Source organism: Rattus rattus, chromosome 1, assembly GCF_011064425.1.
Source record: "Rattus rattus isolate New Zealand chromosome 1, Rrattus_CSIRO_v1, whole genome shotgun sequence".
Classification (NCBI taxonomy): Eukaryota; Metazoa; Chordata; class Mammalia; order Rodentia; family Muridae; genus Rattus; species Rattus rattus.
The window spans coordinates 155763860-155791833 of NC_046154.1; the positions used below are offsets into that span (position 1 = coordinate 155763860).

The 27974-nt window shown below is 47.5% G+C and overlaps 2 protein-coding genes across 2 annotated transcripts; one reads left to right on the forward strand and one right to left on the reverse strand.

The window, feature by feature from the left end:
• Positions 1–2066: 2066 nt before the first annotated feature.
• On the reverse strand, positions 2067–4273 carry Il23a (interleukin 23 subunit alpha). The gene is made up of 4 exons (XM_032908982.1): positions 3716–4273; positions 3395–3496; positions 2994–3140; positions 2067–2892 (listed from the first exon to the last, which is right to left on the reverse strand). The coding sequence occupies exons 1-4, from the start codon at positions 3875–3877 to the stop codon at positions 2713–2715; spliced, it is 591 nt and encodes a 196-aa protein (XP_032764873.1). The 5' UTR covers positions 3878–4273; the 3' UTR covers positions 2067–2712.
• Positions 4274–8813: 4540 nt separating this feature from the next.
• Positions 8814–27289, forward strand: Pan2 (poly(A) specific ribonuclease subunit PAN2). The gene is made up of 26 exons (XM_032908994.1): positions 8814–8943; positions 9564–9962; positions 14748–14917; positions 15004–15124; positions 15281–15358; positions 15712–15979; positions 16762–17104; positions 17306–17402; positions 18968–19084; positions 19189–19308; positions 19586–19714; positions 19814–20013; positions 20140–20276; positions 20416–20522; positions 20686–20784; positions 20883–20953; positions 21057–21198; positions 21479–21649; positions 21819–21878; positions 22310–22400; positions 23642–23799; positions 23894–24037; positions 24163–24342; positions 24936–25029; positions 26174–26371; positions 26673–27289. The coding sequence occupies exons 2-26, from the start codon at positions 9681–9683 to the stop codon at positions 26705–26707; spliced, it is 3612 nt and encodes a 1203-aa protein (XP_032764885.1). The 5' UTR covers positions 8814–8943; positions 9564–9680; the 3' UTR covers positions 26708–27289.
• Positions 27290–27974: the final 685 nt, after the last annotated feature.

Below are 27974 nucleotides of genomic sequence, written 5' to 3' on the forward strand. Positions count from 1 at the left end.
ATAATTACACCCTTATCTTTTTTTTCTTTTTTTTTTGGGGGGGGGTTTCTTTTTTTCGGAGCTGGGGACCAAACCCAGGGCCTTGCACTTCCTAGGCAAGCACTCTACCACTGAGCTAAATCCCCAACCCCTAAACCCTTATCTTTCCTCCCTCCAAACCTATATGTCCCTCCTGGCTTTCTTCTTTTTTTTCTTTTTAAAGATTTATTTATTATTTAATGTATATGCGTACAATGTAGCTATCTTCAGACACACCAGAAGAGGGCATCAGTCTCACTATAGATGGTTGTGAGCCACCATGTGGTTGCTGGGAATTGAACTCAAGTCCTATGGAAGAGCATTCAGTGCTCTTAACCTCTGAGCCATCTCCAGCATCGGCTCTCTTCTTCTTCTTTTTTTTTTTACATTTTTTTTTTTTTTTTTTTTTTTTTTTTTTTTTTTACTTGAGGAGATTTGGCTTTAGGCAAGCGCTTTGAGCTAAATCCCCAACCCTTTTTTTTTATTATTATTTTATTTTTTTTATTTTTTTTATTTATTTATTTTATTTATTTATTTATTTCCAAATTTTTTTTGCGTTTTTTTTTTCGGAGCTGGGGATCGAACCCAGGGCCTTGCGCTTCCTAGGCAAGCGCTCTACCACTGAGCTAAATCCCCAACCCCTTATTTTTTTTTAAAGATTTATTTATTTACTACAAATAAGTACACTGTAGCTGTCTTCAGACACACCAGAAGAGGGCATCAGATTCTGTTACAGATGGTTGTGAGCCACCATGTGGTTGCTGGGATTTGAACTCAGGACCTCTGGAAAAACAGTCAGTGCTCTTAACCTCTGAGCCATCTCTCCAGCCCCCGGCTCTCTTCTTTTTAATCCCCCTCCCCTTTTAACCTTCCACTTCCAGCACTTGGGAGGCTGAGGAAGGAGGCCTGCCACAATTGCAAAGCCTATTTGGGCTATCTTAGATGTCAAACCAAAAATTTACCATGCTTGGTGGCACACCTGTGACCCCAGCACTTCGGGGCTGGAGGATTGCTTTGAATTGGACATCATCCTGGCCAATGTATCAAGGAGTTCCAAGACTACACAGCAATACCCTATTTCAAAAAAACAAACACCAAAAATTCAAGCCAGGTGTGAGACAGCACCGAGGTAGGAAAACTGACATAAATTCTGGACAGGCTGGTGTAAAACCGTATTTTAAAACTGAAGTCAGGGGCTGGAGAGATGATGGCTCAGCGGTTAAGGGCACTGACTGCTCTTTCAGAGGTCCTGAGTTCAAATCCCAGAAACCACGTGGTGGCTCACAACCATCTGTAATAAGATAAGGTGCCCTCTTCTGGCCTGTAGGCATGCATGCAGGCAGAACAGTATATATATTAAATAAAGCTTAAAAACAAAAAAGCTAAAACAAAACAAAACTGAAGTCAGAGGAGCTGTGGAGACAGTTTAGTGGGTAAAGCCCTTACCAGGCAAATGTGAGAACCAGAGATTGGCACTCCAATGCCTACATAAATAACAGGTGGGTCTTGTTCCCCACCTATGATTTCAGCACTTGGGAGGCAGAGACAGGAGTCCAGAGCAAGTTGGTGAGGTAGGTTAGGCCAATCAATCTGCTAAGCTAGACTCAAGTGAGAGACCTGGGCACAAGCCAGGAGATGTGTCATCCTCCTTTAACCCCAGTGTTAGAGGCAGACACAGGCAGTTCTTGATGAGTTTAATGCCAGCCAAGACTACATGGTGAGACTACATGGTAAGACTGTGTGTGTGTGTGTGTGTGTACACTCAACATTAACTTCTGCTCTCCATGATACATGTGCACACAGAAGTGAACCTGTATACACACACGCACACACACGTACACACACACGTACACATCACAGATGCGTGTCATAGACAGGCAGTGGAGATGCCATGTTGTCATTTGATGACCTCGACACAAACGTGTCCTTTCAGAACTCAGGACCTCTGAATCTGTTGATCTGAGACGTCAAAGGTTCATCTTTATCACTCGGCCCTACTTTTCCCATCTCTTTTCTCTCCTGACTATGCTTAGAAATTAGACCAGAGAGCCACATAAATAAATCTTTATTGAAAAAAATACATAATTCCTTATAAATAGAATAAATAACAATCCTCTAAACTCTTACAAGGATAAATAATACCAAATTTTCCCTTCCCACTTAATAAATACGCAGCTTTGTCACAGGTCGGTATCGAGAGTCAGTCCGTGTTGGTAGTTCTGTTAGTTCTTAGTGCTGGGTTCTGTTAGAACTGAAGGACTAAGCAGGCAGTTACAGAGCTTCCGTCTGGAGCACTGTGAGTCTTCACATTTCCCCGGATCACTCAGAAGAGTATAACATTCCCTTTTTCTTGTTTTACTTACAGATTCTGGCCAAAGCCTAGGCTCACTTTTCCTGATGCTCCAGGCTTCTCACAGTTTCTCCGACGTCTCCACCCCCTTCCCCTTCTGCCATGCAGATGTCTGCCAGCTTCCAAGGCCAAGGGCTTGACTTGATTCCTCTTCTCCATCTCCTCCCTCTAGTGAGCTGCCGTCTGGGGTTTGTTGCTTTTCTCTTTAATAATGGTGTCCTTGCCCTTCACACAAAACATACAAAACAAGAACAGCAAAAGTCCTGATGGGTTAATTAGCTTGCCAATGTCTGCATTGGTGGATTAGTTTTATCACTGTAGCCATGGGAACCTGGGCACTATCCTTAAGCCGTTGGCACTAAGGGCTCAGTCAGAGTTGCTGCTCCGTGGGCAAAGACCCGGGCAGCTATGGCCAGAAAGGCCTGGAGGCTGCGAAGGATCTTGGAACGGAGAAGAGAACGCTGCCACTGCTGGCTGGGACTCAGGCGAGGCATCTGTTGAGTCTCCCAGTGGTGATCCTCTGGCTAAAGGACAGAAGACACAGTCAGAAAGGATCCCAGATATAAGCTCCCAGCTTCTGTTTCAGACACTGGCTCGTTCCGTCTTCCAGATCCCTGGCTCATACCTGGAGGAGCTGGCTGAGGCCCCGTAGGGAGGTGTGAAGCTGGTCCACAGGGCTGTCCGGGAGTAGAGAAGGCTCCCCTGTGAAGATGTCCGAGTCCAGCAGGTGCTTATAAAACACCAGACCTTGGCGGATCCTTTGCAAACAGAACTGGGGAAAGAAGAGAGCAATAGAGACATGTGGATCCTCTTTCCCAGTGCCCTGCCTTCCTTTTTCCTCTGGTTTTCCTTTTTCTTTCTCTGGACAGCGTTCCACTCCCTTAGGCTTCGGCTTTAAACCTACTACCCAAAATTCAGTCTGGCTTCAACCCACTGTGGCTCCTCATCCTCTCAGAGCTAAACGGTCATGGCCAGCTTCCTTCCACCTCCCTTCTCCCAGGCACACCAACACCTGCTTAGTGGTACCTGGCTGTTGTCCTTGAGACCTTGGGGATCACAACCATCGCCACACTGGATACGGGGCACGTCACTTTTAGTCTCTTCTTCCCCTTCTTCTCTTAGTAGATCCTGCAATGGAGGCAGTGGGAACAACGAGGTGAGGTGACCACTTTGCATTCCCCTCAGCCACTGGCTCATGGCTTTCCCAGAAGACCCCATCTTCTGTCCTCTCTCACTCCACAATGGCCTTCAACCCTCCAGATCCACCCAGGGCCACAGCTTACATTAAACCCACACCCTTGAAGGGCTTGGGAAGGTTTCTGCGTGGTTCCAGGAGCTGACACTTACCATTTGTCCCACTGGTGTGTGTGCACTCCAGGCTAGTGTGCAGAGATTCCGGGAGAGCTGCTGGCACTGAGCCCAGTCAGGACTGCTACTCCTAGGCACAGCCAGCCCCTGAGTGGCCCAGGGCAACAGCCACAGGAGTATTATTGCTCTGCAATCCAGCATCCTGTTGCCTGCTTCTCAGATCTGGCTGGCTCTGTGCTCTGCACTAGACCCTCTATCAACCTCCTTTTGCCTCTAACTCTGAAGTCTGACTTCTAAGTGGCTTCCTGCTTTCTTCCTTTTTGTCTCCCAGTCTCTTTTTAAGGTCCCTGCACTGTAAGGCCCGCCCTTTGCACTAGCAGGTGACTCAGAGCAGGTGGGATTCCCCTCCCTGCATCACCTCCCTCTTTGGAGAGCCCAGGTATGCCACCTCAGTTCCAGGGGAAATGAGTGGTGAGGCTGCTGTGGCTAGAGGCCTAGGTCAGGACACATGTGTCATGCTCTCCAGGAACACAGATGGCTGCAGAAGGGTCAGGGAAGTAATGGACATTTAAATGAATATCTCCAGTTCCTTCCTGTGTAATCTGATATCCTTTTTTTTTTTTTTGCCTCTCAAGGCTTTAAGTCTTACCCAACCCCACTCTGATTTCCTCACTTCCTCTTGCCTGAGGGAAAACCAAAACAGCACTCATTCATCTCCAAATCCCACGGTGAGCTCAGATTCATTCGAAGTTTGGTTCCTATGTAATGCCTTCTATGTAAGACCAAGGCATTTCCTTCTCTCCATGTTCTTTTCACTGGGTGGTCTTGGTTTTGAGGGTGACAGTAGTACTTTGTGATCTGAGAAGCCGCATAGGGGCAATAATTCTGTCAGGCCTGGCTGCTGAAAGGGCATTTCCCCGGGTGAGAATGCTGGCTAAGAACCTCTTTACTTCTCAGCCCACTTAGTTGCAATCAGTTCTGCGGGATTTAGGTAATGATTTTTCCAGGGAGTGGAGGACTGGAAGTCCAACTTAAACATTGCAGCCCCCCTGCTCGCCCCCACCCCATAGCTAGACAGCACAGACAGAAGCTCTGGGTGGTTGAAAACACACAGAGCGACGATGACCGTGCTTGACTTTCAGCCTATTGCATCCATGGGTAAAATCCACTGATGGCTGGCTGATTTCATCACCCTCCATGATGTAACACCAGGGAAGCAGCTGTGAGAGTGAGGTGGACGTGGGAGGAGAGGGTGGTCTGAAGCTGGGACTCCCCCAACCCCAGTGGAGGGTCCCCGAACAATCTGGACGTCAGAGTGAGGCCATAGATGACCACACGGCAGGCTCTGAAAGCTTCCCGAGTTAACTTTTCCTCTGGGAGACAACTTCTCAATGGGGCTGGGGGGGGGTCCCCTTTCACTTAGGAGCTTCATTTGTTTTTGGACACAGGGTTTCTCTGTGTATCCCTGGCTGTCCTGGAATTCACTCTTCAAGAAATATCAGATTACACAGGAACTAGAGATGATATTAAGATGTAGACCAGGCTGGCCTCAAACTCAAGAGATCCCCCTGCCTCTGCCTCTGCCTCTGCCTCCTGAGTGCTGGGATTAAAGCTGTGTACCACCTCTGCCTGAAGACTTTTCTCTTCTTTTTTTTTTTTAGTGTAGAATAGAGTTTATTCAGGGCGTGGGAGGGACTTAAGAGGGCAGTGGACGGGGTTGGGGATTTAGCTCAGTGGTAGAGCGCTTGCCTAGCAAGCGCAAGGCCCTGTTCGGTCCCCAGCTCGAAAAAAAAAAAAAAAAAAAAAAAAAAAAAAAAAAAAAAAAAGAGGGCAGTAGGGCAGAGAGAAAAAGAGAGAAGTAGTGAAATAAAATTGTAGAGGAGAGGAGTAGAGGCCAGCCATGAGCACATGGAGAGAAGGAGGGAAGAGAATGGGGAGAGAGGGGACAAAGTGGGAAGAGGGTAAAAGGAAGAGCGACTTTTATTTTTAATTATAAAATGTTTTATGGATTTACATTTCAGCTTTGCATGCTAATCTTCTCTCTGTCTTTCTAATTTTAGTAAGGTGCTGCTGAAGCAAGTACCCTTTGGGACTATTTTAGACCGCCCAAATGAAGCATCTGGTTCAAATAATATTACTAGGATTCTATGATGAGGCTGCCTGCCTTTCGATGAAACATTTCCAGCATCTGAGAATTGGCTCAGTTTGGGGGAGAAATGATTGTCTACACAGGACAGATATAAACAGAATAAGGGATTTGGGAGGAGGACGCATAGGGGAGTCTGCTTTATTTTGTCTCATCCTGTTTAGCTACCTCTGGTCACAGTCCTGAGAGTCCTCACAGATAGGAGATAAAAGGTGAGGGAAAAGATAAGGAAACAGAGGTGGGAAGAGATTGACGGGTGAGTTGGAGGCACCGGGCCTCCGCCGTTTCACTTCCTGGTGCTTTAGCTGTTGAGTAGGAAGCGGGGTTGGTGGGGTGACTCCACAGTTGGTGTCTTATAGCTGGAACCACTTCCAAGGCTGCAGCTGACCTAGAACTTCAAGAAGCCCTTGACGTCAGCGGGCCCTCAACCGTTATGCAAATCACATTCAGAAGACACTCCTAGACAGGCCTTTCCAGACGGATGCCCAGACTCCGAATCCAGTTGAAGTTCCCCCAGGTGGTTAATGACTATAGCTAATAACAATGGCTAATTCGTACCTAACTCTCACTTGATGGCATTTACCTGGTCTAAGCTCCTTACAAACATTAAGCTAAATCTCAATAAATTCTGTATAGTCCATATTCTGGATCACTGGGGAGGCTGGGGTGCAAAGTCATTTAACGGAGACCACAGAGCTGGGAAGTGGCTAGCTACAGTGCTGACCCACAAAATTCTACTTTTAAAAAGTGTTTGAAATACTATGTGTGTGCAGGTGCATGTGTGCCTCGGGATCCCTGTGGACATCAGAGGACAATTCTGTCCACCTTTGTGTAGGTTCCAGGAATTGACCTCAGGTCGCTAGTCTTCCCACCTGGCTTCGTATTCCATGCAAGTGCTCTGCCCGTCGTCGTGTGCCCAGGGATGACGGCATGATCCCTTGACGCACCCACACCCAGTTCAGAGCTTAACTCCCATGAGTCTATGTGGTCTCTTTCAGTTGTGAGAATTATGAACCCTCGATATGGAGATTTCCATGTAGGAACTGTTTAGGTCTCTAAGCATCTAGGTTCTTGTTTGAAAATTTACATCTAAGGACCTGTGAAGCCAGAGATCCTTTGAGTGAGGTGTAGGATTCCTTGGTGTGTGGAATATCCAAGTGCCTATGTCCTTTGCCCACCCCATTACTATTTTGTTCTGTTTTTTAGATAGAGTTTCAGGTAGTCCATGCTGGTCTGGAATCCACTTTGGTTAGTTGGACTCCTGATCTATCTGCCTCAGGGTTCTTTCATCAAATTCTATTTGCTTGCCTTTATTGAGAGAAATCACGGGAGGGGGGTGGAGAAGACACGGGGGGCGGGGGCAGAGACAGACACTTAGATTTATTATGTATGTGTGCCACAGAATGTATGTGAGGATAACCATGAGCCACAGGGATGGAACTCAGATCCTGACAGTTGTTAACAGGAACTGCCGTACCATCTTGAAAGCCTCTTTTACCTTTTTGAAAAGAAAGACATTTTTATTTGGATGGGGGGTGGGTGTTGAGACAAGGTCTCACTGTGACCTTGGTTGGCCTAGAATTCACTGTGTTGGAGGACCAGGCTGTCCTCAAACTCACAGAAATCCATTCTGCTTCCTGAGTGGTGGGATCGCCATCCCACTTAGCCTGGTTTTAGTTTGTTTGCAACAGGGTCTCCTGGGACGTAACTATGCTGGGACTTGCTATATAGACGCTGACCCTAACCTTTCTGCCTATACCATGCCCAGCCCAAGAAATGCTTTAAAAAGTTTATTATTGGTGAGAACTTTCTTCCACAGGCAACCCACAGGTATGGTCTTGATGTTATTTGTTTGTTGAAAGGGATGTTCTTTGTGAAGCTATTGCAAACCTGGTCTTTGATATGTCGCCTAGGCGGGCCTTGAATTTGTAAGGGACTCCTGCCTCTGCTTTAAGAATGCAGGGATTGGGGGTTGGGGATTTAACTCAGTGGTAGAGCGCTTGCCAAAGCCCTGGGTTTGGTCCCCAGCCCCAAAAAAAAAAAAAAAAAAAAAAAAAAAAAAAAAAAAAAAAGAATGCAGGGATTGTAGGTATGGACCATTAGCGGTACAGGGACTTTAAAAACAGAAATGACAGCTGAGTTTGAGGAACCTAAGACATCTTGCAGCCTGGATCAATTCCAAAGCAGTATAGCACACAGCCAATAACCCAGAATCTGTTAGACATGGTGACACACTCTCACAGGAGAGGCAGAGGAGGTAGGATCTCGGAGTTGGAGGCTAGTCAAGAATCTCTCAGAATGACTGACAGCTACAGCTCAGTTGACTCAGTTTACTGTTTATCTCTCTCCGAGGGTCAATGTCCAGCTACACGGTCTAGGGGAATTTTGACAGTCTAGGAGATTTGTTTCTTGGGAAAATTAGGGGACCTCTGGGGACGATACAAACATGGGCGGGAATTTCAGATGGATGCCTGTAGAAATAGAGAAAAGGTGGCCACTTGGGCCACATTAGAAATCAGGCTCCCGCTTCCTTTTTCTTCCCCATATCTAGAAGTCATAGGAAATGCCAGAGAGTTTCGGGGGCACAGGGTCAGAGGTATTAGAATGGCTCATAGGCATAGCAAGATGGTCTGTACCCCGGGGAATGAAGGCCACGCTGGGAATACCCACCGGGCGAGTCCCAGTGCTTTGCCTCTGGCGCCCCTTAGTCTAGTTCCTATTCAGGGAGCGTAAAAGCTTGGCTTCCAAGTCTAAAGTTAATTTTGTTTAGCAAAACTTAAGAGTGAAGGGATTATTTTTCGTAACACCAAATAGGTCCGCGCCTGACTCAGTTTGTCCCCGGTGGCATTCCGTAACCTTGTTTTGGCGGAGCTTGCGTCACACGCCTTCTCCGAAGCTGCCTGTACCTGGCTCCTTCCGATTGGCTGAGACGAGCCCGTGGCCCCTGCTGATTGGAAGCGATGACTGCCAATCAGCCGTCCGTCTTGCTTGTGTTAGGTTGAGCCAGAGGCGGGGGAGTAGTAGGGAAACTGGAATTTCCCGCGGAGCTGACGGCGCTTTCTCTACCCCCTACTCGTTTGAATTCCACGCGCTCCAAAATATCCGCCATGGAGAAATCTTGGTAATGACCCATTCCCCGTAAGCATCCCAGGAACACGTCTTGACCTTTGCCCTAATCCTTCCCTTCCCGTCCCCTGCGCTGGGGAAGAATTCTGGGTAACCAGTTTCTCTGGTTCGCTCAAAGAATTCTGGGTAGCTATCCGTTTCCATTACTTCCCCCTACCCCCGCCCAGTCTGTGGGTAACTGGCCGTTCTTGTTACCCACCCCCTGGAGAATGCTGGGTAACTGTAAAGGATTCTGGGAAACTGACTTGTCTTGCTCCCTTCACTTGCCCAGCCCCTTTGTCTCATGTCCAATTCTAGGAAACAAGCATCTGAGAGCCCTCCACCAAACTCCAGCCCCTATCATACCCGCTCCCTTCACCTTGTGGTTCAGGAGAACGGAAAGTCAAGAATGAGATCATTTGGTGGGGGTGGTAGAGAACTTAGAAAGTTTAGAGGTGCAGAGTAAGAGACACAGTTGTCTCACTCTACAACATTGCCCACGTCCCCTTCCTGCATGCTTCCTCCTTCTTTGCCCAGCAGTCTCATCCCCTCTGCCTGCCTCATTGTCCTGTCCACATAGAAGACACGTCCAGTACCTAGGCCTATCCCTGACTGAGCTGCCTCTTTCCCTTGCAGGCCAGGATGTCCATTCTAGGTTCACTGGTGCTGTCCTGCTGAAGGCTGGGTCAGGTGTCTGTAGGAACCGTGGCAAGGGAGGGTGTGACCCAGGTCTGACCAGCGGCCATTATCGTCATGAACTTTGAGGGTCTGGATCCTGGACTGGCCGAATTCTCCCCAGCTATGCATTCTACCCTGGACCCAGTCCTGGATGCCCACCTGAATCCAAGTTTGCTACAGAATGTGGAGCTGGACCCAGAGGGAGTGGCCTTGGAGGCCCTTCCTGTCCAGGAGTCAGTGCACATAATGGAAGGTGTCTACTCTGAGTTGCACAGCGTGGTGGCTGAAGTGGGAGTGCCTGTGTCTGTCTCCCACTTTGATTTGCAGGAGGAGATGCTGTGGGTGGGGAGCCACGGGGTAAGAACTGTACCCCTCTCTGAAGGCTGAAAGGGTGTATTAGAACTCTTTATCTGGCCTTTGCCCAAGGACAGCTCTTTGCAGGGAGTCAAAACTGAGTGGAAGTGACGAGAGTTAGCTGAGTCTCTCAAACCAAGAAGGGAGTGGAGAGAGAACTGGGGAATCTAGGCTCCAGAGATGAACTACATATTTCATCTCATAAGGCATCCCACCCTGCCAGTTTGCCCATCACTTACTGTGTTTTTGTGACATCTCTCTCTATAGTCCAGGCTGACCTAGAACTCCCAGCAGTCCTCCTGCTTTTGCCTCCGAAGTGCTGAGTTTACTTGTGTGCAACCATATCTTACTGTTGTTGATTGATTTTTTTTTAAGACAGAGTCTCCTCTATCCCAATCTGGTCTTGAACTTTATGTGTAGTCAAGGATGGTCTTGAATTTCTGATCTTTTCTATCTCGTGAGTGCTGGGAATGTAGGCACCAAAACCTTATTCAGTGTATGTCGTGCTGGGATAAAACCCAGGACTTCGTGCACGGCAGGCAAGCACTGTACACACTCCTACACATTGAATCCTGTTTTTGTTTTAAGATAGGGTTTTGCTGTGTAACCCAGGCTGGCCTCAAATTTTCAATCCTACCATCATCCCCAGAATGCTGAGATTATAGGCATATCCCCAGCGGAGCTCAGCCCATGTTCTGATTAACTGTACCCATGCCTTCGTTTATAGCCGCATACCCAATCTTTAGTTTTTCTACCCAATTTAGAATTGGGAGTGGGGTCTGGGTTTGAAACAGAGGCTCAGTATGTAGTACCTTCTGGTCTGGGACTTACTATGCAATCCAGGGTGGCTTTGGACTAGGGTCAGCCTTAGTCAACGTCAAAGTGCTGGTGTTTAAGGAATGTACCACACCTGGTTTATAATTACAGAATGTTTAATGAATGTGTTTTGGATGCCTACCAGTCTTAGCATTTATCAGTTTTCAAATGTGTATTAATATATGCCATGAGACCAAATGTCTCTGTAAGACCTTGGTCTTTTTTTTTTTATAGAAAGCTGTATTAGACTCCTGTGATATTATATAGACTGCTGAGAACAGCGTGCAGGAAGCTGTATTAGACTCCTGTATAGTGTATAGACTGCTGAGAACAGCGTGCAGGAAGCTGTATTAGACTCCTGTATAGTGTACAGACTGCTGAGAACAGTGTGCAGGAAGCTGTATTAGACTCCTGTATAGTGTATAGACTGCTGAGAACAGCGTGCAGGAAGCTGTATTAGACTCCTGTATAGTGTATAGACTGCTGAGTGCAGCGTGCAGGAAGCTGTATTAGACTCCTGTATAGTGTATAGACTGCTGAGTGCAGCGTGCAGGAAGCTGTATTAGACTCCTGTATAGTGTATAGACTGCTGAGAGCAGCGTGCAGGAAGCTGTATTAGACTCCTGTATAGTGTATAGACTGCTGAGTGCAGCGTGCAGGAAGCTGTATTAGACTCCTGTATAGTGTACAGACTGCTGAGAACAGCGTGCAGGAAGCTGTATTAGACTCCCGTATAGTGTATAGACTGCTGAGTGCAGCGTGCAGGAAGCTGTATTAAACTCCTGTATAGTGTATAGACTGCTGAGTGCAGCGTGCAGGAAGCTGTATTAGACTCCTGTATAGTGTACAGACTGCTGAGTGCAGCGTGCAGGAAGCTGTATTAGACTCCTGTATAGTGTATAGACTGCTGAGAACAGCGTGCAGGAAGCTGTATTAGACTCCTGTATAGTGTATAGACTGCTGAGTGCAGCGTGCAGGGAGCTGTATTAAACTCCTGTATAGTGTACAGACTGCTGAGAACAGCGTGCAGGAAGCTGTATTAGACTCCTGTATAGTGTATAGACTGCTGAGTGCAGCGTGCAGGAAGCTGTATTAGACTCCTGTATAGTGTACAGACTGCTGAGAGCAGCGTGCAGGAAACTGTATTAGACTCCTGTATAGTGTACAGACTGCTGAGTGCAGCGTGCAGGGAGCTGTATTAAACTCCTGTATAGTGTATAGACTGCTGAGTGCAGCGTGCAGGGAGCTGTATTAGACTCCTGTATAGTGTATAGACTGCTGAGTGCAGCGTGCAGGGAGCTGTATTAGACTCCTGTGATATTGTATAGACTGCTGAGAGCAGCGTGCAGGAAGCTGTATTAGACTCCTGTATAGTGTATAGACTGCTGAGTGCAGCGTGCAGGGAGCTGTATTAGACTCCTGTATAGTGTATAGACTGCTGAGTGCAGCGTGCAGGGAGCTGTATTAGACTCCTGTGATATTGTATAGACTGCTGAGTGCAGCGTGCAGGAAGCTGTATTAGACTCCCGTATAGTGTATAGACTGCTGAGAACAGCGTGCAGAACTACAAGTACTTAAAGTGTATTGGGCTAACTAGGTAGCTCTGTTGCTTACCATCTTTGCAATATACTGAATAATTTGTCTTTTACCTTTTTTATTCCAGGCTGGCTTTGAACTTGGTTTATAGCCAAGAATGAGCTTGAACTTATGACTCCTGTATATATCTCCAAGCTTACAGGCATATACCACTATGCCTAGTTGAACTAGTCTGTTTTTTTAGAGACAGGGTTTCTCTGTGTATCTCTGGCTGTCCTGGAACTCACTCTGTCGACCAGGCTGGACTCAGACTCAGATCTACCTGCCTCTACCCACTCAATGCTGGGATTTGAGGTGTGCACCTCCATGCCTAGCTTTGCACTTTAAAAAAAGTATATTGAGGTGGAAGCCGAAAGGTAGGCACTTATTCACTCAACCTCTTTCCTTCGTCTGTAGAATGAAGAGCACACAAAATGAGATGGGGGTGTGAATCAGTAATAAGAACTAGCTTGGAACACAAGAGACCCTGGGATCCGACCTTAGTACCCCCCACCTTCACAGGCCCTGAGATCCAGCCTTAGTAACTCCCCGACCTCCACAGGCCCTAGGGTCCAATCCTGGTGCCTCCCGACAGGCCCTGACTTTAGTGTCCTCCCACCCCTAGGCCCTGGGATCCTTTAGTCCACATGCTTGGGAAAATTCTGCTTTTCCAGTGCTTGGGTATTAAAGCCAGGACCTTACACATGCTAGGCAAATGTTTTACACCTGATCTATACCCCTGCCTTCTGAAACTAGTAAGCCAACTGCTAGGTACCAGAACTTTATTGTAAGGCTAAGTTTGGAATACGCAGTTAAAAAAACAAAACACAATAGTCCATGAATCGAGGCTGGGCATAGTAGTCCATGCCTTTAATCCCAGCACTTGGAAGACAGAGGCAGGTAGATTTCTATGAGTTTGAGGCCAGCCTGGTCTGCAAAGTGAGTTCCAGAACAGCCAGGGCTGTCTCAGGAACAAATAGTAAGCAAATAAATAAATAAATGTTAAAACACAAATGGGATTCAAGGTGTGCACATGCCTGTGATCGTAGTGCTTGAGAAACCAAGGCAAGTTGCATAAGGTCCAGGCCACCAAGTACTGTGTAGTAAGAACTTATCTGAAAATAAAGTGAAAAGGGCTGGGATCTATCCAAGCCGAATACTTGCCTAGCATATGTGAGCCCTTAGGTTTGATTCCTAGTACTGAATAAAACAAAAGAAAAATTCAGGTACTAATGTAATTAAAACAAAAACCACTGGAGAGCAACTGAGGTTATAAGTGAGGACGTTCATGCTTCAAGGGGTTCAAAGAGGGGAGGCCGTGGGTAGTGACACACAGATTTAATCCCATTCTAGAGGCAGAGGTAGGACAACTATGGCTGCATAGTGTGACCTTCCCTCAAACCCCAGAGCAAAGAAGGCACACACACAAGGAGTCAGAAAGTCAGATCAGAGTGAATGATGTGCCAGAGCAAGGGAGGTGTTTGACCATCAGTGCCCTGGCCTAGAAGAACCATTGACTCAGCACGGACTGCTCGCCTGCTGTAGAGATTAAGATTTAAGCAGACGGAGGCAGATGCAGGAAGTTTGAAACCAACCTGTTCTTTATAGCAAATTCCAGAACATCCAAGGATACAGAGAAAGACCCTGCCTCAGAAAACAATAAAAAGGTTTAGCTATGAAGCAGGGTTTGATATCAGCACTTAGGGGGCTTAGGCAGGGCTCCCTGGACTATATGAGACTTTTTTTTTTTTTTAATAAAAAAGACCAAAAAGATCCTAAAACTTAACTTTGGAACAGTCAAGGCCTGTGGCCAGTGGAGGATCAGCTTATGTTTCTGGCCTTCTGTAGAAACAAATCTCTACTTAACGTGTTAGCTATCATTACAGTCATAGTGAGAGTAAGATGAGGGTTTATGTAAGTATCCTGTGCTGGGTGAACAAAAGTAATTTGAGGCTGGAGGAATGGCTTGTGTTGGTTAGGATTACCTGTTGCCTGCCTTCCAGAGGATATGGGTTAGAGTCTCAACACCCACATGGCAGCTCACAACTGTCCATAACTCCAGCTCCAGGGGATCTGGTGCCCTCTTCCAGTCCCTCTGAAACACACACACACTACACTCATGGATTAAAAAAAAATTTAAAAAAATAATTAGTTATATAAACCCTCATTTTATTCTCACTGTGATCATAATAATAGGTAATGCTTCATTTAACTAATAATTAAAAATAATTTGCATTAATGTAAGGTAGTGTAATCATTGCATTATCACTAAGATTGACTGGTCCCTAGCCTTATGCCTAGATTGTCTAGACAGAAAGGGAATCTGAGGAATGCTCCGTCCTTGGCAAGTATCTGCCATGCCCCTGCCTCACCTAGGCATGTGTTCCTCATTTCCAGGGCCATGCCACTTCCTTCTTCGGTCCCGCTCTGGAGCGCTACTCGTCCTTTCAGGTCAATGGCAGTGATGACATTCGGCAAATCCAGAGCCTGGAGAACGGTATCCTTTTCCTCACCAAGAACAACCTCAAGTACATGGCCCGTGGGGGGCTCATCATCTTTGACTATTTGTAAGTGGCCTTTCCGTTCAGCCAGGAGAGGGAAGCTACAGGATTGGCAGCTGCTGAGGCCCTGGCTTTTGGCTTTTCTCACACAGGCTGGATGAGAGTGAGGACATGCACAGTCTCCTCCTGGCGGACAACAACACTCTGCTTGTTGGTGGGCTGCAGAACCACGTCCTGGAGATTGATCTGAACACTGTCCAGGAGACTCAAAAGGTGTGGACGTGGGTCGTGCCCAGGAAAGACCCACTGTGGGAGCTGAAGTCACGGTGGGGCTATGCTTGGGCTGTAGTGTGTTGAGATACGGGTGTGACTTCTCTGTCTCGTTGTCGTCATTTGAAAGCATCTCACCTGCTTCTCTCCTTTCTCCAGTATGCAGTTGAGACACCCGGAGTCACCATCATGAGACAGACAAATCGCTTCTTCTTCTGTGGCCACACATCTGGCAAGGTAACAGAGTCCATGTCTCTTCCCACCATAGGCCCTGTTTCACTAGTTCCTAGGGTCTACTGTCTCTGTGGGTTAGAGGTGAGGACTGTGAGGAATTAAGTCATGTCCTGCTTAGTGTGTTGAGATTATCTTGGATCCTGGTGTTTTCTACAACTAGGTGCTTTGGAGGCCAAAGGATAAATGAATCCTTTGGATCATCTCTTCTAGCTCTTGGCTTCTCTTTCTGCCTTTCTTTGTCCTGACAGTATTGTAGAACCTTGGTCTTCTATGGCAGGGCTCTCTCAGAGTTAAGTAGGTAGCAGGGTCTCTTCCCTGTCACAGAGGTGACCAATAACAGGTCTTTTCTTCTTCAGGTTTCCCTGCGAGACCTCCGTAGTTTTAAAGTGGAACATGAATTTGATGCCTTCTCAGGGAGTCTGTCCGACTTTGATGTTCATGGCAACCTGCTGGCTGCCTGCGGCTTCTCCAGCCGCCTTACCGGCCTGGCCTGTGACCGTTTCCTCAAGGTGTATGACCTGCGCATGATGCGTGCCATCACCCCACTTCAAGTGCACGTGGATCCAGCCTTCTTGCGTTTCATCCCCACTTACACGTCCCGCCTTGCTATCATTTCCCAGTCAGGTAGGACAGATGCAGCGCTGGATAGGACAGGTGCAGCACTGGGTAGTACAGGTGCAGCGCTGGGTGGGACAGGTGCAGCGCTGGGTGGGACAGGTGCAGAAAGATGGTGAATTCAAGTCCTGATTGGGCATCATAGTGATACCCTGCCATAAGAAAGGAAAACAGGGCAGACAAGCCAGGGCGATTGCCCATAAGGTGCCAGATCCTCTACACCAAATAGTATCTCCTATACATCTGATAATATCTCCTATACACCATATCAATCTCCTGTACACCGAAGAGTAAATAAAAACAAAAAAGATGGGGACTGAGAAAATGGCTCAGTGATTCAGAATATTTACTGCTTTTGTACAGAACCAGAGTTCAGGTCCCAGCACCCACAGTAGGAGGTTTCAGTGGATCTCATGCCCTCTTCTGGCCTCTGTAGGCACCTGCCCTAGTGTGTATATCCCAACACAGAGAACACATAATACACATAATTAAAAAGTAAGTCTGAGCTGGGTATGGGGGCACATACCTTTCATAGCAGCATACAAGAGGCAGAGGCATGTGGATCTCTGAGTTCGAGGCCAGCCTGATTTACAGAGTTCAGGACAGAGAGGGCTACACAGAGACATCCTGTCTTAAGGTACTAAGTGGAATGACTGGAGATGTGCCTTTGCTGGGAGTAAAGCCCCTGCGTCACTCCCTTTGATCACTGTGTCTCCTGACATTAGAAAAGGGTCAAGGGGTTTTCCTTTCACTTTCCAGGGCTCACTGCTCTGTCCCTTTTTCTCTTCTAGGTCAATGCCAGTTTTGTGAACCCACAGGCCTGGCCAACCCAGCTGACATCTTCCATGTGAATCCTGTGGGACCTCTGCTAATGACATTTGATGTGTCAGCCAGCAAGCAGGCCCTGGCCTTTGGGGATTCCGAGGGCTGTGTGCATCTCTGGACTGATTCCCCCGAGCCGTCCTTCAACCCCTACTCCCGAGAGACTGAATTTGCTCTGCCCTGTCTTGTGGACTCATTGCCTGCACTGGACTGGAGCCAGGATCTGCTGCCGCTTTCCCTCATTCCCGTCCCACTTACCACTGACTCGCTGCTCTCCGACTGGCCGGCTGCCAACTCTGCCCCTGCTCCCAGGTTGTATCTCATGGCTGAGCTGAAGTGGGTGGTGTGGTGGGTGGTGTGGGGAGATAGGGAGGCTCTCGTGAGCCTGGCTGTTGCTCCACTGCCATAGTTATTGTCTACCTTAAATGCCTTTTCTTCTTCTAAACCCATGGGTTGGGGAGTGTGTGGGTGGCTGTCACGGCCCCTGAAGCCTAGAACTGTACTGGATTATAGGCGAGCACCACCTGTGGATGCAGAAATCCTTCGAACCATGAAGAAAGTGGGCTTCATTGGCTACGCCCCCAACCCCCGCACCAGGCTGCGAAACCAGGTGTGTCCAGAGGCGGGTGTGCGTTCTCTGGCCTCTCTGGCCTCTTACTAGTGTTTGTTTTGTTTTTAGACGATAAAGGTTTGGGACATGTGTGCAGAATTCAAGAAGCTATGCTTGTCATGTCTAAGCCGTAGATGATAAGGTCTATCCCTTATGATGGTTATTTGGTTGAAGAAAAGACATTACCCCATCAGAAATTACTTATATCTTAGTGTTAAATGACAAACAAAGGGAAGCTGTAGGCCAGAACAGTTAAGAACAGTGTGACTGGGGTTCGGGAGTTAGCTCAGTGGTAGAACACTTGCCTAGCAAGCGCAAGGCCCTGGGTTCGGTCCCCAGCTCTGGGAAAAAAAAAAAAAAAAAAAGAACAGTGTGACTGCTCTTCCAGAGGTCCTGAGTTCAATTCCCAGCAACCACATGGTGGCTCACAACCACCTGTAATGGGATCTGATGCCCTCTTCTGCTATGTCTGATGACAGCGACAGTGTACTCACATATAATAAATAAATACATCTTTTAAAAAGAGAGAGTGTGTGAGTGAGCGTAGGCATGTGTGTATCAAAGCACGTGTGCCACAGCATGTGTGGAGGTCAGAGGATAATGTTTATTAAATGGTTCTTTCTCCGCCTTGAGATCTGGGGATTGAACTTAGGTCTGAACTCTGCCCCAATCTTATAGTGGTTTATAGTGTGATAGTGCTGCTTTTCTGAGGTAAACCCAAAGCATATTTGTTAGTGTTCTTTCTGTCTTCGTTGGCAATATTTTGATGGAAGACCTTTTATATGTTTGTAATAGATAAAAATAAAGTTGATGGCATAGTTTTTGTTTTCTTTTTAAAGATTTATTTATTTATTTGTTTACTTATTTACTTATTATCTGTAAGTACATTGTCGCTGTCTTCAGACACACCAGAAGAGGGCATCAGATCCCATTACAGATGGTTATGAGCCACCATGTGGTTGCTGGGATTTGAACTCAGGACCTTTGGTAGAGCAGTCAGTGCTCCTAACCACTGAACCATCTCTCCAACCCGGTTTTTGGTTTTTTAAAATCATAAATTATGTACAAATTAAACTTAGTTGCATTGCATTAACCAATATGAATATAATTCTGTAAGCATAGTTATGTTGAAATAAAGTTTTGAAAATAGGAAAAGAAAAGAATTAAATAGGCACTGGCTGAGGTGGCATCCAGTGGCAGCCCCCGCCCTGCATGGCTGAACGTTCAAGGACTTTTGGGTACATATTGAATTTGAGGCCAGCCTTGGCTACATGAGACCCTGTCTCAAAAAAAATTAAAATTAAATAAAATACAGAGTCAGGTGTAATGGTACATGCCTTTAATTCCAGCACTTATGAGGCAAAGGTAGTTCAAGGCTAGCCTGGTTTACATACTGAATTCCAAACCAACCAGGGCTGTATAGTGAGATCATGTCTCAAAACAAAACAAAACAAAACAAAACACATTGGAAAGGAAAAAGAAGGGGAAGCCAAAGATGTTAAATAATCCAAGGGAGTTTCTTTCGCTTTAAAAAAAAAAACAAACCAAAAATCCAAAACTCCTAGATTCCCTATCGACTAAAGGAGTCAGACCATGAATTTGACAACTTCAGCCAAGTCACAGAGTCACCGACAGGGCGAGAAGAGGAGCCTCTCCACACAGTTTCTAAGAAATACCGGAAGGTGCTGGGGACACTGAGTTGGGGTCTGGTGGAAGTGTGGGGAAAGTATATCACATGGCACATAATTGAATGCAGTCCATCCTGCTCAAACTGTCTGTGCCTTAGGTAACCATCAAATATTCCAAGCTGGGACTGGAAGACTTTGACTTCAAACACTACAATAAGACTCTGTTTGCTGGGTTAGAGCCTCACATCCCCAATGCCTACTGTAACTGCATGATCCAGGTAAGGGCTGGCCTGCCCTCCCGGAGCCTGCACATGCCTCCTGCTTTCTGTACTCCCACCGCCCCTTAGCCCTCCTCTACTCTCCCTAGGTCTCCTTAGTCCCCACTGTACCTTGGCCTCATCTATTGTACACTCTCCCCGCCGCACCACTGTCTCCTCTGTGAGCTCCATTGCTTTGGTGGAGTCACACTTAGTGTCCAGCGGCTCACAGAACACTCCCTCCCCATCTTTCCCCGCTCCCAGTTTCCCGCACCAGCTCTCCTGCTCCCCCCTCCAGGTGCTCTATTTCTTGGAGCCTGTTCGCTGTCTGATCCAGAACCACCTTTGCCAGAAGGAGTTCTGCCTGGCGTGCGAGCTGGGCTTCCTCTTCCACATGCTGGACCTCTCTCGTGGCGACCCTTGTCAGGTCAGTCCTCTGCGACTGGGACACTCAAAACGGCAAGGGACAGAAGGTGAATGGTTGGAAAGGGCACCGCTGTGCAAACGGCACATTTCCGTCTTCCAGGGCAGTAATTTCCTCCGAGCTTTCCGGACCATTCCTGAGGCCTCAGCACTGGGTCTCATCCTGGCTGACTCAGATGAGGCTTCAGGCAAGGGCAGCCTGGCCAGGCTCATCCAGAGGTGGAACCGCTTCATCCTCACTCAGCTGCATCAGGATATGCAGGAGCTGGAAGTACCCCAGGCTTATCGAGGTGCTGGGGGCAGGTATGGAACTAGACAAGAATAAAGCCCCAGAGCAGGCCCCATGGGACTGAAGGGGCTTCTAACACTCGGCGTGTGTGTGTGTGTGTGTGTGTGTGTGTGTGTGTGTGTGTCCCTTGCCTCTCTCAGCAGTTTCTGCTCATCAGGGGATTCCATCATCGGGCAGCTGTTCAGCTGTGAGATGGAGAACTGTAGCCTCTGCCGCTGTGGCAGTGAGACTGTGCGGGCCTCGTCCACCCTGCTCTTCACGCTCTCCTACCCTGAGGGTAGCATCTGTGGTATACCCTGCACCTGGGTTGGGAGGCTCCCTCAGATAACCTGTAACACCACAGAGGGGTTTGGGGGGGGGTGGGGGACGACTGTGCGTAGAGGGAAGAGCTTGGAGTGAAGTGAGTTTCTCCTCAGATAAAACCGGCAAGAACTATGACTTTGCTCAGGTGCTGAAGCGAAGTATTTGCCTGGAGCAGAACACACAGGCCTGGTGTGACACCTGTGAGAAGTACCAGCCTACAGTGAGTAACCCAGGTCCTTTGAGGACTCATGCAGGGTCTCACCTTCCAGTGTTAGCACTGCCTTCCAGGGGTCTACGGGGTGGGGAAGAACTCCATGTTTATGGATCCTGTCTAGGCCTTTTATTTTCTGTACACTCTGCCATTTCTTGTTTCCTTCTGTCAGATTCAGACCCGCAACATCCGACATCTGCCAGATATTCTTGTCATTAATTGTGAAGTGAATAGCTCAAAAGAGGCTGATTTCTGGAGACTGCAAGCTGAGGTAGTGACCAAGACTGGAAGCAGAACTTCCCAGGACTCCTCTGTCTTTATCTCGTGCCTTAATTCTGTATGTGAATATGTTCTTTCCTTTGTGTTCAGGTTGCCTTCAAAATAGCAGTGAAGAAGTTCGGCGGGGAAGTAAAGAGCAAGGAGTTTGCTTTAGCTGATCGGTCGGTGCATCTTAGAGTTGTCAGATGGTGGAACTACTTGCTGACTCCTCTGTTCAGTGGCTACAAGTCTTCAGAGCACATTGCTACTTCTGTGTCCTAATAGGAAGGAATTGAGGAGTCCCGAGGGCTTTCTGTGTTGTTCCTCCATGGAGGAGCTGAAGAACGTCTGGCTTCCATTTTCCATCCGCATGAAGATGACCAAGAACAAAGGACTGGACGTGTGCAACTGGGCTGATGAGCATGAGGTGCAAGCAGTTGAAAAAGTGGGAAGAGAGGGACTGAGGGAGTGAAGGCGGGGGCGGAAGGTGAGGCAGGGCAGGGGATGGAGGACCTTAGAGCAGCAAGGAAAGGATTAAAACATACCGTTTACCAGTTCTGGAGTTGTCTAGAATAACTCAGTGTAGAGTTGGGAAGTCATAGATTGGCTAAAATGGAGATAACCTACCCTGGCTCCCCGTTCCCAGGACTCCCTGCCCCCTACCCTTTATCCCCGTCCCCCATCCCATACCCCATCCTTAAACTTAGCTTAGCAGCCTGGGTACCCCCTCACAGTGGGGTCCAGCCAGGGCAGAGGAGGAGCATGGTGTCTATGTCTATGACCTGATGGCTACTGTGGTACACATCCTGGACTCACGAACAGGAGGCAGCTTGGTAGCTCACATCAAAGTCGGCGAGACCTACCACCAGCGCAAGGAGGTGAGTGAAATGACCCAGAGAAGAGTGCTCCTGGAGGAGGTAGCTGTGGTGCTGTCCCAGGTCTGCCCCGAGCTCCTGGCTACAGCACAGTCCTAGTCTGTGCCCAAGATCTTAGCAAGGAGACAGCTAGCTATCACTTTGACTTTAGCCTGGCTCTTTACCTGCACAGGGAGTGACTCACCAGCAGTGGTATCTCTTCAATGACTTCCTTATTGAACCTATTGATAAGGTAAGTCAAACTCTGTTCTGTTCCTCATCCCATTCTCTTCGGGAGGTTCAGAGTGGGCGTTGCTGTGTGACTCAGGTTGTACTTGAATTCACTGTGCTGCCTAGGGTACCCTTGACTCGTGATCCTTCTGCCTCATCTTCTAGAGTGCCGCCATGATTGAAGCCCATTATAGGCCATTTCCCCTTCATCTGCCCATCTGTTGGTGTTCTCAGGCGCCTACAGAATGCTGGGAAGTTTCATGATGAGTCTAAAGAAGCTTTGGGAAGAAATGGCATCAAGAGACTTAGCACCTGGGTCCTGACACAGGCGTTTTACTTTTTTTAAAGAGTGAGGCAGTGTTCAGAATTAAACCCAGAGCCGTAGGCACGATAGGCAAGCACTCTACTGCTGAGCTGCCCCTCCAGCCCCGTGTCCTCCTCTGTCTCCTCTAGTATGAAGCTGTGCAGTTTGATATGAACTGGAAAGTACCTGCTATCCTGTATTACGTCAAAAGGAATCTCAATTCCAGATACAACCTGAACAGTAAGTGGCACAGAGTGGCCCAACACCTTAGGCAGTTTAACTTGGAATCAGGAGACAGCCTAGGGGCCATCTTTGTAGTATTTGGGATTGGTAGCCGGTGCTGACTCTTCCTGGGATACTAAAGAAACTCCTGCTGATCAGATCTCAAGTTTGGAAACTGGCTGGGGTTGGTGGCTTACACCTGTAATCCCAGCACTCAAAAGGCTGTCGCAGGAGGATTGCTATGAGTTCAGGACCTGGACTACATAGTTCAAGGCCTACCTGGGCTATAGAGTAAGAACCATTTTAAAACAACAAAACAAAATTAGCTAGTTAATTTTGAAGCTGGAAATTCTGAGGGTGGAGTGAAGGATGCTTGGTAACTGTGGCTCAGGTTAAGATTTAGATTCTGAATATTCCTGTCGTCTTTTGTAGTGGTCTGATTGAGAATGGCCACCATAGTGTAGCTTTCTTTTCAAATGACATTTATGGTTGTATGTGTAGAGACCCAGGGACCACTTTGTGACATCAGTCCCCTCCATGCTATGTGGGTCCCAGCTTGTTAGGCTTGTGAGCAAGTGCTCGACCCATGGAGCCTGCTGGCCCCGGTTCCAACCATTGCCCTCAAGTGGTTGTCTCTTCTGTGGGCATGGCTCCTTCAGAGGTACCAACATGGTATCTTTAAACAATAGTTTCTCTGTAGCTTGTTTTTTTTTTTTTTTCCTGAACTTTGTAAGTGAAGGTCCAAACTAAAAACCTTATTCTATCTTTTCCACCATTTCGGTCTTTTCCTTGGTCTGTTTTCTGGTTTTTTTTTTTTTTTTTTTTTTTTTTTCGGAGCTGGGGATCGAACCCAGGGCCTTGCGCTTCCCTAGGCAAGCGCTCTACCACTGAGCCAAATCCCCAACCCCTCTTCCTTGGTCTGTTTTTTGATAGTTTTCTGATTTGCTCTGTTGTGTTAGCAGATACAGCCTCTTTTTGTGTTTTACTCCAGTTTAATGTACTCAGTGTGCAGCATTCGTATGTGTGCCACAGTAGAGTGTCAACGGGGACAGTTTGTGGGCATAAGTCCTTTCCTTCCTCCATGTGGATCCTGGGGGTCAACCTCAGGCTGTAGACTTGGCCACCCAGGTACACTCCTTGTCCCCAAATGCTTTGGCTATCAAGAGATCGCAGTATTGATGGACAGCCTCTGAGCAGCCGTCCTGGGGTCTCCCCCAGTCTTTTTCCTAGCCCCAGTCTTCTCTGCATTCTCTTTCCAGTCAAGAACCCTATTGAGGCTAGCGTGCTGCTGGCAGAAGCCTCACTGGCACGGAAACAACGGAAAACACACACTACCTTTATCCCACTGATGCTGAACGAGATGCCACAGGTTGGGGACCTGGTAGGCCTTGATGCCGAGTTTGTCACTCTTAATGAGGTAACCAAAGCCAAAAGATGGGACCTGGGAACAGAACTCTGAGGATATTAGGAATTGTGTTTCTCTGGTGTCCGCATTAACCCTTGTGACATAGGAAGAAGCAGAGTTACGAAGTGATGGCACCAAGTCCACCATTAAGCCAAGCCAGATGTCAGTAGCAAGGATCACCTGTGTTCGGGGCCAAGGGCCTAACGAGGGTATCCCCTTCATTGATGACTACATCTCCACACAGGAGCAGGTGTGAGGACATGAGGGGCATTGAAGTCAACCCTGTGCTTACAGAGTGCTTAAGAGCCCTGGGAGAGTGGCAGGAAGAGACCATGCCCTCTCGGGGACAGTGACAGTCTTTTCCTCTACTCCTAGGTAGTAGACTACTTGACTCAGTACTCGGGGATAAAGCCAGGAGACCTGGATGCCAAAATTTCCTCAAAGCACCTCACAACTCTCAAGTCGACTTACTTAAAGCTTCGCTTTCTCATTGACATTGGAGTCAAGTTTGTGGGCCACGGTCTGCAGAAGGACTTCCGGGTCATCAACCTCATGGTTCGGGCATGACATGTTTCAGAGTGTAGTTGCTGTTATCGTTGTCCTTGTCCTTTGTTGCTTGTCTGGGTTGCTTTTGTTTGTTTTCCTTTTGTTTTGACACAGTGTCTCAATAAGTAGCTCTGGCTGCCGTGTAACAGTTATGTTGAGCAGGCTGGCTTCAAAATCACAGACGTTCACCTGTCTCTCCTGAGTGTTAGGACTAAAGGCATAGGTTACCATGCCTGGTACTCCCCCCACCCTACCCCCAATATACAGCCTTCTTCCCACCCAACCTGCTCCTCATTCCCTCCCCATACTTTAAAAAACAAAATTACTTAGTGTGTGTGCACTCATACACACCCGCTCCTGCAAGGACTGAGTTGGATGTGTGGGGGTCAGAGGTCAACCTGTGCCCGTTGACTCTCTCCTTCTATCACATGGTTCCTGGGGATTGAAGTAAGGTTGTCAGGCTTCGTAGCAAATGCCTTTACCTGCTCAGCCACCTTGCTAGCCCTGGAGTTACTCTTAAGGACTGGCTTTTCAGGGTGTATATCTACATTTAGAGAATGGGAAGTTCTGGGTATTCTATCTCAGGGCTTCTGTTCTACCAGGTACCCAAGGACCAAGTTCTTGACACAGTCTACCTGTTCCACATGCCCCGAAAACGAATGATTTCCCTACGATTCCTTGCTTGGTACTTTCTCGGTGAGTTGCTCTACCTTGTGTGCCCTATAGAAAGAACTAATTAAGAGTAGAAAACATTCAGAGGAGGAATTTGGGGAGACTAGAGAGATGGCTCAGTGGTTAAGAGCCCTGACTGCTCTTCTAGGGGTCCTGAGTTCAATTCCCAGCAACCACATGGTGGCTCACAACCATCTGTAATGAGATCTGATGCCCTCTTCTCGTGGGTTTGAAGACAGCAACAGTGTGCTCACATAAAACAAATAAATCTTAAAAAATCAGGGGCAGGGGATACAGCTCAATTGGTAGAGTACTTATTCAGAGCCCAGCACCACGCAAAACTGGACACAGTGGGGCATGCCTGCCTAAAGTCACCATGCAGGAGACACAGAAGAAAGAACTTTAAGGTTTGTCCCAGTACATAATGAGTTCAAGGCCAGCCTGGGCTACAAAAGGCCTTGGGGGTTTTTTTTTGTTTTGTTTCTTATTTAAAAAGAGGGAGAGTAGAAAAGCACAAGGAGGCTGATGCTTTGCTTTGAGCTGTGTAAGTCTGAAGCCAGCCTGGGCAATAGAGGAGATACCGTCTTAACAAGAACAACAGCAACAGCTACAGCAAAGGCCAGGCGATGGTTGTTCATGCCTTTTAACATCAGCCTGGTCTACAGATTGAGTCCCAGGACAGCCAAGGGCTCCATGGAGAAGCCCTGTCTTTAAACAAACAAACAAACAAACCTTTAACAATAAAAACAGAACAGGAAGCATTTTGGAATGAAGAGAAGTTATTTCTCAGCTTAGAATTATCTTTATTTTTTTTTTTCCTGCTGATGGCTTCAATTAGCTACTATCACTAACTTAAGAAGACATTTTCTGGGTCTGAAGAGTTGGCTTATTGGTTAAGAGTACCTGCTGCTCTTACAGAGGACCAAGGATCAAGCCCTAGTACTTACATGATAGTTCATAACCATTAGTTCCAGGCAGTCTGGCATGCTCTTCCAACCTTCACCATCACCGTGCACACCCATAGACCACATGAACAAATGCAGGCAAAACAGTAAACATAAATAAGAACAAAAAAGATATTTTCTGGGAGACTGAGAGTTTACATGGGTGTTAGGATAGAAATGGGGTGCCTTCTTTGTGAGTTCCTTAACTATCGTGTTTACCTCAGACCTGAAGATTCAAGGTGAGACCCATGACAGTATTGAGGATGCCCGCACAGCCCTTCAGCTCTACCGAAAGTACCTGGAGCTAAGCAAGAACGGCGCTGAGCCCGAGTCCTTCCACAAGGTGCTCAAGGGCCTCTATGAGAAGGGCCGGAAGATGGACTGGAAGGTGCCAGAGCCAGAAAGCCAGACCAGCCCAAAGAGTAAGGCTGGGCTGAGGCCAGGGGCACTGGGTTGGGTAGGTTTTGATGGCATATGTAGAGCTTATACACCACCACCTTAGGATTATGACAGTGCTCCTACCTGCTCATGAAGCATCTAACAGTTTACAAAGCACCTAGAGTGTTTGTAATAGTCAGTGAGAGAGACACTGGTGTGTAGCCACTTGCCCAACTATGAAATGTCTGAGGAAGGTCCACGCCTTCCCCCATGTTCTTCCTGCATAATGAATGTCCTGGTGCCATCTCTCTTCACCCTGACCTCCGTGATTCTGTTCTCTAACAGATGCAGCTGTCTTCCCCTCAGTGCTGGCACTGTGAGCTGCCTTCCCTCTCAGTGCCCGCTCCCCAGAACTGAGAGGTGGCTTCTCAATCGGCTTTACCCTGTCCACTTCCAGAACTGGATCTGCTCAGGGTCTACAGATGGTGCTATTAATAGAACTGGAAAGCAGCAAGATTGTTGCAAAGGTTCCAACTGCCAGATTCCCCTTATCCAAACTGTGCAAACAGTGGGCCAGAAGCAAAGCCTAAGGGACCCAGGTGCAGTGACTGCCCTTGGTAATAGATCCTGGGTAACTCATCCTCTACACAAGAGCTCTACCCAGACTCTCCGCTCAGCCAGCTGGGGAAATGAAGTCCTGGACAGTCACAGGGTACCGAGATCCAGACAGCTCAAGCATCCAGCTGCTTGACAAACAGTGGCTGGGTGGACCAGCTTGTAGAGTCTCCATGGGCCAATCAAACCAGTGTGGAGGAAGCTGATCTACCGGCTTCATTCCTGATCACATCTGAGAAGTATCTGTCTTCCATACATTCTATCTGGAGTTTCATTTTATTTTTTAAAAAATTTGCTTAAAACAGCATGTTTTATAAAATAAAAAATATTTTTATCTCATTAGAAAACCGCTAGCGTGGGATTCTTTGACTTCTGTCTTCCTTTTTTTTTTTTTTTTTTTTTTTTTTTTTTCTGGCTGGGGGCCGAACCCAGGGCCTTGCCCTTGCTAGGCAAGCGCCCTCCCCCTGAGCTAAATCCCCCCCCCCTTTCTTCCTTTTTTTAACTTCACCAAACAAGGAAAAAATGAACTGTTCATATCCAGACTTAGAAATGAAGGTTCTGGGCTGGAGAGATGGCCAAGCGGTTTAAGAGCACTGCTCTTCCAGAGGTCCTGAGTTCAATTCCCAGCACCACATGGTGGCTCACAACCATCTGTAATGGGATCTGATGCCCTCTTCTGGTGAGTCTGAAGACAGTGACAGTGTACTCACATACATATATAAATAAATCTTTAAAAAAAAAAAAAAAGAAATGAAGGTTCTGCAGTCCCAAGATGAATGGATCCAGGAGGATCCCCTGGACAGTGTTCGGTATTTGCTGTAGTCGCCTAGCACCCTAAATACATACAGCGATCACAAATCCTAGTTTATCTTAAGACCTGTGGAGATAGGCATGGTATCAGCCTATTATCCTAACAGCTGAACAGCTGAGAACCACAATTCCCATTCAGCCTGAGGCGGGCATATGAATTCAAGGCACCCTGGGCTACATAGCAAGACATTGCTTCACTCATGAGAGTACCAGCGCTGTCCT

Excerpts from the sequence above, each read along its gene's own strand:
- Pan2 (XM_032908994.1), top strand. The coding sequence starts at position 9,681 with ATGAACTTTGAGGGTCTGGATCCTGGACTGGCCGAATTCTCCCCAGCT. Across the intron at positions 17,105-17,305 it reads AACTCTGCCCCTGCTCCCAG|GCGAGCACCACCTGTGGATG; the intron begins GTTGTATCTCAT and ends ACTGGATTATAG. Across the intron at positions 20,785-20,882 it reads TCTGGAGACTGCAAGCTGAG|GTTGCCTTCAAAATAGCAGT; the intron begins GTAGTGACCAAG and ends CTTTGTGTTCAG.
- Il23a (XM_032908982.1), bottom strand. The coding sequence starts at position 3,877 with ATGCTGGATTGCAGAGCAATAATACTCCTGTGGCTGTTGCCCTGGGCC. Across the intron at positions 3,497-3,715 it reads ACACACCAGTGGGACAAATG|GATCTACTAAGAGAAGAAGG; the intron begins GTAAGTGTCAGC and ends CCTCCATTGCAG. Across the intron at positions 2,893-2,993 it reads GCCTCAGCCAGCTCCTCCAG|CCAGAGGATCACCACTGGGA; the intron begins GTATGAGCCAGG and ends TCTGTCCTTTAG.